The 13,291-nt window shown below is 39.6% G+C and overlaps 1 protein-coding gene across 1 annotated transcript in view; it reads right to left on the bottom strand.

Annotated features, from left to right (window-relative positions):
* The window catches only part of ctnnbl1 (catenin, beta like 1), a 70,829-nt gene extending 58,577 nt beyond the window's left edge, over positions 1-12,252 (bottom strand). The window contains exons 1-7 of the mRNA XM_084916687.1: positions 12,066-12,252; positions 10,927-11,157; positions 9,079-9,185; positions 8,764-8,903; positions 8,069-8,166; positions 4,025-4,118; positions 108-199 (exon numbers count right to left, since the gene is read on the bottom strand). Of these exons, the coding sequence (XP_084772813.1) occupies positions 108-199; positions 4,025-4,118; positions 8,069-8,166; positions 8,764-8,903; positions 9,079-9,185; positions 10,927-11,157; positions 12,066-12,095 (792 nt within the window). The 5' untranslated portion in view covers positions 12,096-12,252. The remainder of the gene's footprint in view (positions 1-107; positions 200-4,024; positions 4,119-8,068; positions 8,167-8,763; positions 8,904-9,078; positions 9,186-10,926; positions 11,158-12,065) is intronic.
* Between the last annotated feature and the right edge of the window lie 1,039 nt (positions 12,253-13,291).

Genomic DNA, 13,291 nt, shown 5'->3' with positions numbered 1-13,291 from the left:
AAGTTGGCCTTCTGGTGGAAAAAATGTAAAAAAATGAATCAAATCCTGCTAACAAACCAATCACGTACCCTTCTTGGGGTAACTTAAAACAATATTCCCGTTCTTACCTTGATTCTCTTGAGCAGCCACTGCATGAGTCCCTGCTGGGCAGCCTCTGTGCACATGCCTGGTCTGAACTCTGCCATGTTCTCAATGATGGCTGCAACACAAAACACCATAGTTCAGTCTTTACTGTTAATATCAGCCCTTCATTCTAAGTAAGTTTCTAAAAGGATTTCTGATAGACATCAAAATCTGCCAGATTGATATCAAAACCAATGCCAATCTTATTTAATGGATTAAGAATTGCCCAGATGTGACTAATCCACTTTCTGCCTCATTATAGAAGCATGTCTTAACATTTATGTTTAATCTGTGTTGCTCTGGGTTCCTTTGTGTGCAATGTCGTTTTATTTCTAAGCCTAATATCAAAATCAACTATTAGTCAAAAATCATTCTCTGACTTTACAACATGGTGCAGTTTTATAGAGGGTTAATCTGTTTTCTGTCCCAGCTTCTTCTTTAATGTTATCATCAGAAAGACTTGATGTCTCCATCACAGTAGACTAAGTGCAGAGGGGGTCGAAGAGAGCAAAAGACATTGTGGGGTGTTCATGACACCAGGGGGAAAGAGGAAGATTAACAGAAAGGAGGCAGAGGAAAAGCAGAAGGGAGGGAAAAGGGGACGGGAAGACAGTGTCAGGGATGAAGGATGGAAAACAGAGTGAATCAGGAGATAACAAGATGACAAAGGGAAGAGAGTTTTGCAAGAGCATAAAAACTGAAATAAAGCAAAAACATCTGGAGAGAACAGCTGCAGATGACAGGGAAATGATTGAAAGAGTGAAACAGGGGATGAAGTGACAGGGTGCTGAGGGAGAGATGAGCCTTTATCAGTGATTCAAACAGAGCAGACAGACAGCATCCTGGAGGACACCCGGCTCAGGAGTAGAGAGCAGCCAAGGTAGACAAAAGGCTTATTCAAGCTTGGAGAGCTCCCTTGATAACTCGCACACACAAATTTGAGCAGAGGATGCACAAGCACTGCCCCCACGATATAACCCTCATACACAGAGCCAAATACACACACCTAAACAGCCCTCTTGACACTCGGCCTCAATCTGGCAACAAAGAGGAAAAAAATCGTCTCAGTAGACTCATTCTACACAAAAAGAGCTGAGAGGCAGAAAAGTCTGATTCATGTGGGGCTAAATACAGAGACCAGGACTTTTCAAACTATCTGCTGGCCCATGCCCTCTCCAGGACCTTGTGTATACAATTATTACTCCCCAGAAACTCTTATGACTTTCATGGTAGGCTCTGAAAAGGTATAAAACCTCCAAAGAGTTGGTGCTAGAGACATTGACAGCTTCCTTTCACTGTCACTGAAAATTTCTAGGGCAGCTGGCAACAGGGGGACACACTGCTAACAGAATACAAATAAAGTTAGTCTATAGCCTCTATGATGTATAACCCAAGTCTGCAAGGACTTCCTGTCACCACACTGCCCAAAGACTTAACCCTGGCTCATACACACCTTACAGGCACACCTCCCTCTCGAAACACTTGCCAAGTTTCAGTTCTAAAAAGAAGGCACATTTTGCCAATTATTCTTGCTCAAAATATTCAAAACTTACTGAGGTGCTACTTTTAACCAAGTCTGTTTTTATAGTGTTGAATTTAGGACCAGACTCTCTGCAGCACCTGAGATAGGACACCAAATAGGAGTCTCCCTTGTTTTGCATATGAACAACTCTGCATTTAGGGTGGCGTCCAGTGTTTATTGCTTTATGCTACTCACTTGGAACTTGGTATAAATTGTAGCCCTTATTACGTGTTACATGAGCAACTTAAATATTTACTGATTTCTGAAGTTCAGGGAAAAAAATGAACACAAGCATTACAGCAAACACATTAAAAAGAAAAAAAAAACAAGGTTTTTCTTCAGCATAACATGCCCCCTAAACATTTTAAGGGGGGGGGGAAAGAACTAAGATTTTATTTGCTTACAAACTACAAATGTGCAGTGAATGTCTTTAGCTTTAGTTTTAAGACCGCTAGCCTGAGGAGGCTTTAGTGCATCCATTTATTGAAGATCCAGATATCTACATGCATTATGGACAAAGGTGTTCGGCCACAATTCAGGTGTTTTCAGTCCCATTGAATCAGGATTATATAATAAGAAAATAAACATATACATTTAAAAAAAAAAAAAAACTCAAGCACCTAGCTGTTCAGTCTGGCTTTACAGCATTTGTGAAAGATTGGGTCATTCTAAAGAGCCTACTGGTCATGGGTCTGTGATAGCATGCCACCGCTACAATACGTCAGTTTGTGAAATTTCTTCCTTCCTAGATATTCAACAAGCAGCTGTAAGTGTTGTTACTGCAACTAAAGAGCAGACCAAATAAAGTTATTAGGCAGGATCTCTGAGTGTTAAAGCACACAGTTACTGTGCAACATGAGTATAAATATCTATAAATGTAGGAGTTGTTTGCCGTATAATACTAGTATTTTAGAAAATAATCAGAACATTTTTTTGCTATTTTATTCTGATAAAATCAGAAAGTAGAAGAATCCTGCAGCATCAACTCTGCAAAGGGTCACATAATTAGTGCAGCCAGAGAATTAGAACAAATAAAACATGTGGTGGGTGGAAAAAATGTATCTATAAACAAATAATAAATATAACAAATAAGAACCTGCTGACTCATCGAAATATGTACAAGGGCAATCCCAAAAGTAACATCTCCAAAGCAGTGGGGAAACTGTTTGTACGGCTGTTTGCCACACTGTTGTGGTTGGTGCTTTCTCCACTCCGAAACAAGCATGCACGACTTCGCTGGGATTCTCAATCTTGGCTTGGCAGCCCTTGAAAATGGAGCTCCCGTTGAACGCTACCGCCAAGTGTGAGGTTCGCGCAGTTATTCCACTTTTGAACGCAAAAGGCATTAAACCGGTTGAAATTCAACGCTAATTGACGAAAGTGTATGGACAGCCGTGCATGGATGTCAAAATGTTCACAAGTGGTCTAGTGACTACCACCTGTTCCCTAAGTTGAAAGAACATTTGTCCCGTAGACGATTCTGCTCCGATGAAGAGGTGACAGATTCAACGCTTCCTGAAGGACATGGCGGCAAGCTGGTATGACATGGGCCTTCTAAAACTGCTGCAGCGTCTACAAAAATGCATCCACCGAAAAGGCGAAAATTATTTTTTAACCTTTAAAATGATGTAAATATTATAGAAAATAAACAGTTGTTTGTATTTCTAAAAAAAAAAACGGGAGACCTTACTTTTGGGATTGCCCTCGTAGTTGTTAATAACAAAGTGCCAAAATCTGATAACTTCAAGCATCCAAGCAACACAGAAATAAAAAAAAAAAAGCTCATATGAGACTACTGAGGAATACTTGAATTACTTGAATTCACTCCACTGAACAACAGGACAGAAACAGACTGTTTAAAAAAAATAAACAATTCCAATTTTTATTCCTGCCACCTGCTTTGTTTGGGCAGTTTCACTTGTCTACTATTCCACTCAATCCATGATGAACGTTTGACTGCTTCATGCCAAAACGTCAACTGACTGCTTGATTTATTTTATATATATGTTGGACAGATGAGAACAACATGCCTTTAGCTGTATTTCAGTCCTATTTCAGGTGGTAGCACTGTAGTTTCAGACATTACCTGACTGAGGAAATCAAAGTTACATTCATGTTATTTCCACAGCTGAAAAAGCACCGTGTATAGTCCTTTAAACCATTACTCAATGTCATTTTAGCCAAAGTGGACAAAACCTTTTTTCAAGCATAAAATATGGAATTAGCTGACAAACACATTATTACATGTAGCCTTGTTTAACTGTAAATCCAGTGTTTTGTTTTGTTTATGTTTTTTCTTACCGAGTGTGATGACAGTTTACTTTAGGACAACTAGAAATTGGAGTTTCATTGCTAAGATTTTGGATTATGTCTCCTTACCGAGGGTGTTATAGATTCCATCAGCCTCCTCCTTCACCTGCTCGTCCAGACGCTCCATATTCTGCACCAGCAAGGCAACCACCTGACCCTCCAACTACAGACACACAAAGATGACATTCAAGTCACGGTTCTAAAACAATTTTGCCAAAGGTCATATACAACTTTATCAGACTTTTGGAGAAACAATTTTTCATCTTTTAAAGGTTTTGGTGAAAGGTAACATAGCAAAGACAATATGTTTTCATGTTCTAGAAACACTCCCACCCTTGCACTTTGTTGGAGGTCTGTCAGATGATTGTGTCTACCCTGTCTGAAAACAAAATTACAGTCTCCATCTCAAAAAAGAGAAAAGAAAAGAAAAGATGTATATAGACTATCCAGGGATAACAGAGAGATGGTTCACTTTTAAGACTTGTCTTTGCAGAAGACGCTTGCTTCCTGTTGGAGCCTCTCTGACGATGTCCGAATGTTATCAGTCAAATCAAGATTGGAGACTCATAACCACAAAAAGCTTGCAAGGTGCCAGCGGGCTGGATAAATGTACTCTTATAGATGAAAGAAGACAGTCAACACAGATTTATGAGCCACTGGAGACCACCGTGGATCATTTTGATTTATCTTACCAAGGATGCCACCTGGCCTTCAGGCAGCAAGGACAGAGGAGCCGAGGGCATTACAGCAAAGAGGACAGACAAATGGATTCAACCAACCTTTGCTGCCCTGAAACTGTTTCCCTTGGAAGTAGCTGTAAAGAAGAGTGAGGTTTATGGGCGCTCCATTGCATGGTAAATGGACTGCATTTATAAAATTCCTTCATCCTGCGAGCGCTGCACAGCTACCCGAGTCACTATCTCACCCACTATCATATAAGCCAGCTCACAAACACACACAAAAGCCAGCTTTTGTCAGCAATTTCTGATGTTTATCCTGCTTCATCTACAGTTCTTCCTATCACACACCAATATAACTAAGATAGAGGCCTCGGATATGTGTTCTTAACTTGACTGTGTCAGTTATTTAGAACACAAACAGTATTTCAACACATTATACTTACACAGAAAGTAACATTAATATTCTGTTCTGTGTTTGTAAGACCATTTCAGAGAAAGGCCCCATGGGCAACACCACAGAAACCATCTATACATCCAACCATTCAATAAAGTGAATACATTTCATTAATTATTTGGCACATGCTATTAAGGAGAGGTAGGGAGATGAGCTGAGGAATTTGACAACTACACGACAGCGTTAGGCCCAAGGAAGGCAGTTCTTGTGAGGTATTGTGGTATGCAGTCGCCATTATGTCTAAAGGAAGGACAACAAGCCCAAGGCTTACTATACAGACCAACAGCACAATAACACAACTGCTGAAAACCTTAATGAGGGCCACAACTGACAAATGTGCAAACCATTCATTGCTGCTTGCTACATAAATAGCTGTGCCTGCTGGTGACATTGCACACTAAAAATTTGTATCTACCTCCTAATGTGCCTGCAAAGAGGAAGGTTAGCATGAGAACCAGAAAACAGAGCAAGTTGGTGTGGTCCAATGAAACAGGTTCTTTCAGGGATGTCAATCAGGAGGTCTGGGTCCCAGAATCGGTCCAGGAAAGACTCCCATCCAACCCACTCAGACGACTTTGGAAAATTTTAGCTTTAAAGTTTTTTGTGCAGATAAAGACCTCCACCATGGCGAATAATACTATGCCAAAGTAATTAAGTAATAGATAAACAAATAAATGGCAAAAGTTCCTGTTTTTTTTTCACTATCTACTGTATAATTGTTTTGTTTAAATATATCACAGTGAAAGAAAATTGTGTGAATTAACAGAAACCATCTGTTTTATAATCACAGGACAATTTGAGCTGAGCTACCAGAACCTAATCTGTCATTTTTCTGAAATTACACAATTTTTTACATTTTGAGCCCAAAGAGTTCTTCTGACAGATTTCTTTATTTACTACAGCAACATTTGTTTTACATGTTAAAAAACAGAGACGTACCGTTACAAATACACTTCCATTCATATAATTAGATATCGCAGGGATTAAATGTGCAGTTAAACACAGATAGAAAGAGGATTTTCACTGGTCCAGCTTATGTGATATCCCCACATTCTGCTGCTGGTACTGTGTTTACTGGGCTTGCAACATGCATTAAAGGAAGAAGCTGAGCCAATGAAGGTACTTTAATATTATGAGTAATGTTCTGCAGTGATCTCATTGAATAGAACAGGATGATGCTACCAACTATACTGCAGAAATTGTTCAAAGAGCACGACCAAAGTTCCATGGTGCAGGTTTCACCTATAAAATCCAATCTACCATCTATAGAAAGTGCTAAAAATCCACAGAGGTCATCCATCCAACTATCCTTTTCGGCTTATCCGGGGCCAGGTCGTGGGGGCAGCAGCCCAAGCAGAGAAGTCCAAACTTCCCTCACTCCAGCCACCTCCTTCGGCTTGGCCGGGGGAACACCCAGGCGTTCCCAGGCCTGCCGAGAAATATAATCTCTCTAGCGTGTCCTCAGTCTGCCCCGGGGCCTCCTCCCGGTGGGACATGCCCGGAACACCTCACCCAGGAGGCGCCCAGGAGGCATCCTTGTCAGATGCCTGAACCACCTCAACTGGCTCCTTTCGATGTGAAGGAGCAGCGGCTCTACTCTGAACCCCTTCCGGATGGCTGAACTTCTCACCCTATCTCTGAGGGAGAGGCCAGCCACCCTTCAGAGGAAGCCCATTTCCGCCGCTTGTATCCGCGATGTTGTTCTTTCAGTCACTACCCACAGCTCGTGACCATAGGTGAGGACGTAGATCAACCAGTAAATTGAGAGCTTCGCTTTCACACTCAGCTCTCTCTTCACCACAACAGACTGGCACAGCGTCCGCATCACTGCAGTCGCAGCACCAATCCGTCTGTCAATCTCCTGCTTCCTTCTCCTGTCACTTTAAGTCCATACCAGGTAAATGAATAAACTTGAATTAGCTAACATAGATACTTAAAAACAACAACAACAACAACAACAACACAGGTCTGGTGTTAGCATCTTGTTCACATCAGAAACAGTGCTATCCTCATGAAGTTGCACTTAATTTATCAGTATGTACAAAATGCCACGCGGATGTGTAAAATATTGGGATCAAACTACTCAAAAACTCCCAAGACTCCCAACCAAAGTTGTCAAGTGTAGCAGAGAAAAAAAGTCAACTGATTCTCTTATGAAGTGTCACAGTGACAGGTGTGAAGAAACACAGGCATGCATTTCTTTTCTCCATCATGGCTTTACCCGCATATTATTGTAATTTGACCTTTGTCTGTGTCGATCTAAATGTCAAAAAACATAATGGGCTATCGAGAATCACGACACTCTAATATTTATGAAAGCCCGGCAGCACGACAGGCTGAACTAGAAAAGAAATAAAAGGAATGAGGGGGCTAAATATACAGAAATGGAGAGACAGGGAAAGATCATCGACGGTGAAGTGATGCCAACACACACAGCCGGAGGGTGACAAAGAAAACAGAACGGAAAAAGAAAGAGTGGGAGAGTCGATGCTATAATTATGCTGATCAAACTACATACCGAAATCCATTTTTTCCTCTTGACTGAGTTCTTGTCATGTTGCTAATCCCATCATGTTTTTTTAACTGTCACAGCTCACCGCTGAGAGATAATTAAAAAGACTTTAAATAAATAAATCAACAGGTAACTTCAGACATTTGTGCCCCTGTAAATGACACTGGCAGCTTTACTAAGAACTAATGTTTGTGGATTTGTTTCCCCTTTGAAGTTATTTTAATACAACACTTTTTATAGAATTATTTTAATTTAATGTAATTTGCGTTTCAAACCACACACAAAGAAGACAAAACCAAAAACCATGAATGCTTCTAAGTGAGACTAAACTGAAATCTTGCTTTTGATTCATTAACAAAGACTAAGCAATCAATTTCTCTCCACCAGAGCCAAGAAGCTTAAGTACTAACTCCAAACAGTGCCGCTTCATCAATATCATCAGAGACTCATGAAACTTTTGTACTCACCAGAGCATCTATGAGTACCTCAGCACCATCCTCGCTCTCATGCAGTGTGTCAATATCTGTCAGCTCCTGCAGCAGGTCCACCACGGCTATGGCGACATGTGGCTCAGGCTCAGGCCAATAACAACACTCCATACTCAATTTAACTCTGCAATCCTATACTACTGTAGAAGTAAAGGGACCCAATTCAATGCTTTCTCTTTTCCTCTAATAGCCAGGCGACTACTTTACCCACAATGCAAATTCATCGCCCAGTTTGGTCTATATTTTTGGTTTGTTGTTCGGGGATGCATATTGAGTACCAGTGCCTTCACTGAAGGTATTTTAATGGCTACAGTAATATCTATTTTGTGTATTTTTAAGGGTTTATGCATTTACTCCAATATGGTTTTGAATCTGAAATATGACTCACTTAGTAAATTGTATTTCGTTACAGTTTTAATGTAAGAGCAAGTTTATAGTAAAAAAACAAAACAAAACAACAAGCTTTGTGTGCAACAAATTCAATAAAAAGTTGACACATCTTTACTCTCTTAGCTCATATTCATTGTTCTTATCCTGTCCTTGGTTCTTTGTACTAGCTACGTTTACAACAGTAAACTTCTAGGATACAGGGAACAAGTTTAAAGACCAATGTTATGTAACAAAACATTCAATAGAGAGACGTGATCTGAATCAATCTCAATGTGAAAGGATATCAGTATTTTCATGACTGAGGAGGCCCAGCAGTGAGTGGACGGCGTTCAGCTCCACCAGCAGGTGGTAGAGATCTGGCATCGTAGCAATCACATGCATTTCCTGGATAATGTCATTCAGATCAAGCTCCGACTCCATGAACCTAGTTTAATAACACAAATCAGAAGTTTTGCATTATAAGTTTGATCATAATGACAGTGTTTCTTAGAAATGCTGAGACCCTCTTTTTTCTTTAGATCCACTGAAGTCCACATATAGTTTTGTTTGTTGGAATAAAGTCAAACAAGACTTTATTACTCTGTCTGTAATAGGCTTACTTTTCTGGATTGTCTGGAAACTTAATCCTTAGTTCCTGGTTTTTGTATGACCTCTTCTCAAAGGTCAGGATCATTTTCTTCACTGAGCTCTCATCGACCAGTTCTGCCTGTTTGATTAGCACAGGAGACAGGGGAAAGGGAGCGAAAAGATGGAGAAGGGAAGACGGGGAGAAAAAGGGAAAAATAAAATTATTAAAGCAGCTGCTGCAATAACAACAAAGAGACTGTAGGGTCACCTTAATCATGTGAGTGAAGCAAATTGTGCAAACATTTTGTTCAATCAGAAGGAATACATCTGAGTGAAAAGAGAATGTGTTTGACCTCCTGATGGATTATAAACCTCCGCATTGCTGGACAGATAACAATGTAGAATAAAACAACCTTTCCTGGAACTTATTTTTATGCTGTTTCACCATGTTAGGTGTTTCAGTAATTCAAGTCTCACTCTCTCCAAGTTTCTTGAAAGATCCAAGATTAACTGGGTGATTCAGGACACCAGATCCTGGTTATAGTAATCTAGTTTTGTTTGGTTTGTCAAAGCCACAAGAGCATTAGACCCCGCAGACTGACTGCACACCCCCTATGGTCACTGAATATGGGACCAGCAATACTGGCAAGACTGGCAACTTTGTGATTGGAGGATTGATGTATGGGAAGTTTTAACCCCGGTGGAGCAAGAGGACCTCTCAAAGAGCTTTGAGGAATAAACCACTTTGCAATTCCTTTCTTTAAAGCAGAAACCTGGATAGAAATCAACCAGAAAGATTAATGAACAATACGAAACTGAAGGGGAAATTTGGGCAGGGAAACCAGTGGGGAATTACAGAAAACTATGAAAAAGGAAAGTGAAAAGTGGCTATAAAAACCTTTGTGTGCCCACTACAATAATCATCTTACAGTTTATATCATTTATTGCTTATTATTCTAAGCTGGTACTGCAGACTAAGCATCTTGGAACAAAAATAAAAAATACAAAGACACTTTATAAATGGACGTTTACTTTTGTTTTTTTAATTAACCGACTTTAACAGGTCACAGAACAATAAACAGACATGACCGCAGTGGCCAAGTCTCGTTTAATGGCGTGACTTTAAATGATGTAACCAGACCCAAAGTCAGGATGCAGCAGTAGTGAAGAGGAGAATTTGGGTTAATGGCAGCACCATCAAATCTCACATTTGTCTTCAACAAAGGAGTGTGAATTATTTTCTCCTGACTAAAGCAGAGATTGCCTAAAAGAAATTAGTCAGCTTTGTCATTTAACACTGTATTCCATTTGAATTAAATTGCTCTTTTATATTATCAATGCACCATTCACGAAGAATGCCAATGCATTTAAGTCTGTTGTTTGTGTTGTTTACAGGAAACAAACACACTCTTGAGTAAGTCTGACTTAATAGATGTGCTCCCACGTGTTAAAGAAACTGAACTTTTGTCTATTTAATGTTGTCAATCTTAATCTGTTCTAATTACTCCACCGACACAGATGTCACAGGTAGTTACATTTAGACACAATGCATGCAGAGCATACCAACAAATAACATCTAATAAGTCTGACTCTGTATAAATCTGGCTGAAACATTTTTAATCATAGCATGTTTGTGTTTGTTTTAGTAGCGTTTGTGTAAATCTATCTAAATTTGCTAATATGGCTTATGTCCTGATGAAGCATGCTAGTATGGTGAAAGCTGTTTAAAGATTGCCATGCAAACTATGAACTCAAAACATACGAGAATAAAGGAACATATTTAATTTTCATGATCTTTGTCACATTTCTTCATTTTTCATCACCCAAAGAAACCAGAGTAACAACTCTATAATAATAACATAACAATTTCAATAACCCACCTCAGGTTCTTCTGCATCCTGGTCCATCAGCTTTTCCAGGATTATCTTCTTGTCCCCTATGAGCTCCTCAGTCTCCCTCATCTCAGCACCTCCTTCTGCTCCTGCCACCTCCCTGTATCTGGCCAGCTCTCTAGCACTCATCCCTTTCAGCTGCTTCCCTCCTCTGGAGTCTTCATCTCCTCCTGCTCCTCCATCCTCTTCGCCCCTGGGACGCTTTGCTCCCCTATCAGGCTGCAACAAGAAAAGGGATCATTAAATGTGTGTACAGGGATTTACTCTATAAGATGAATATATGAAAAAGTGTTGGGAGAGCCCAAAATTATGTGGTTGCTTGTTTTCAGCAAGGTGGCATTTAATGAGATTAAAAACAATCAATGAAATACACCATTATAGCACCTGACTAGGTCATATCTGGCAACTATAGAAATGTCAATATAGAAATACTCAATCATGACTTTTCAAATGAATTTTAAAAAAAGAAGCACATATAATTTTATCAAGTTAATCGAAGCAGCTGTCAAACAACTAATCTAAGACTGATGGTATTAAAAAAAAGTTGCAATTAAAGCAGTGAGCCTAAGTAGAAGACGAGATTTTATTGAAATACAGATTTATGAAATGGGACATATAATGGCGATTTGCATATTTGATACAAATACTGAGTGAAGTCGATTTCTCGTACGTATGCCTTGTATGATAAACGAAACTGTTCAGGTACACATTTGTTTCGACATTAACATACAAAAGACCGAATCGAACTGACGAAAGAATGCCAAAGATTCAAAATGCTTTGTTATGCATAACTAGTTTTAAACAGATGTATCTCAGGGAAGTCCGCAGAGTTTCCCCGCTCTTGATGTGCTGCTGCGAGATAGCTAACAGACTTTTAGCAAACGGGCTAACTGCTAGCGTTAGTAAACACGGACTTGAGATCCAAAGTTGTTCTTTCTTTTCGCGCAAGCGTCACTCAGTTCTAATTTACTGATCATTAAACAAGGACGCAAACAAAGGAGGCTAAATAAAAGTCTACATGCTCACACTCATTAAACTGTTAGCGTTTATTTACAACCAAATGAATGAGATAAGTTACTGTTAGCTTAGTTAGCTCTCACACACATTATCAGGAGTGAAACGTCTACCTGATAGTTCAGGAGCTCTCCGACGTCCATTTGTCCAGGATACAAGTCTCAGCTTTCTTATAATTTTATTTCAAAGTTGAAAAGGCGCTCTCACAATTTAAGTAGACAGCTATTCCGCTAACTACAAGCTCCCTGCATACACATGCCTGCCGTAAAACAGTCTTCACTCATTGCCGTAGCAACGAATTGTCGTAAACGTTGACGTTGCATGAGCAGAGTTTTCAACCATCTTCGTAACGTGTCGGAGCGATTATTTGGACAGGGATTTTGATTATTTTCAAAGTTACTGTCATCGTTACATCATCGTCCTTGCTGTTGCGGAATTCTCCCGTAGACTGGACTGCCATATCTCTCCGTGCCTGTAGTGAACAATTGTACTAGGATTATTTGTATTCCTTTGTATCTGTGTTATTCATTTTCTCATAAGTGATTTAACCAAACTTGCAAATATGACTTAATTTGCTTAACATTACAGCGGACAAACACTATTATAGACAACAATAATATTAAGAAATACTTTATTTTCCCCATATTTTTGAAATTCCAAGCAACGGTAAAGAAATACATAATATTTCTAAATCAGTAATAAAACGGAAAAACCACTTTAAATATCAATAAAATGTTCAAATGAAAAAGCAGATCACTGTATGTCAGATATCTGAATTGCATTATAAAAAGTTGTTGCATATTGTATGAAAGATTTCCTGTATCTGTCCTTGTGGCAGCGGAGCTGAATCAGTCTGTTAGCGGAAATTGTAAGCGGTGATGAAGTTGATCAGGGTTATGAATGACTGAAAATAGTTTTTTCAGTGATCACTTTTTAAATGTGTCCAGTTTGCAGCCAGTCACAGAGCCAACAGCGCACACCACAACCACCAGAACTGGCTGATTAAAAATCTCCATCATTTTCTATCCGGAAGGTCTCAGCGTCCATAGGACATTGTTGTCTTGTATACAGCCTCTGTGTGGGTTTTTGAGGTCTGTGGTTAATCTGGACATCCAGGTACTTATATTCATCCACAATATCCACTCCCACTCACTCTTTCTTACTCATGTTCAGAAGCAGATTATTTCTCCAAGACCATGCCACAAAATCATTCACTAGTGCTCTATACTCCTCCTCCTTCTGCCCATGACTAATACATCCAATCACTCCAGTCACATGTGGTGGTCAACAGTTCTCAAGCTCTGATAATGTCGGCTTCTACTTAAGTAGGGTTACTTTT

This window comes from Perissodus microlepis, chromosome 20 (genome assembly GCF_051167445.1).
Source record: "Perissodus microlepis isolate ML-2025 ecotype Zambia chromosome 20, ASM5116744v1, whole genome shotgun sequence".
Lineage (NCBI taxonomy): Eukaryota > Metazoa > Chordata > Actinopteri > Cichliformes > Cichlidae > Perissodus > Perissodus microlepis.
This window is presented reverse-complemented; position numbering and strand designations above follow the sequence as displayed.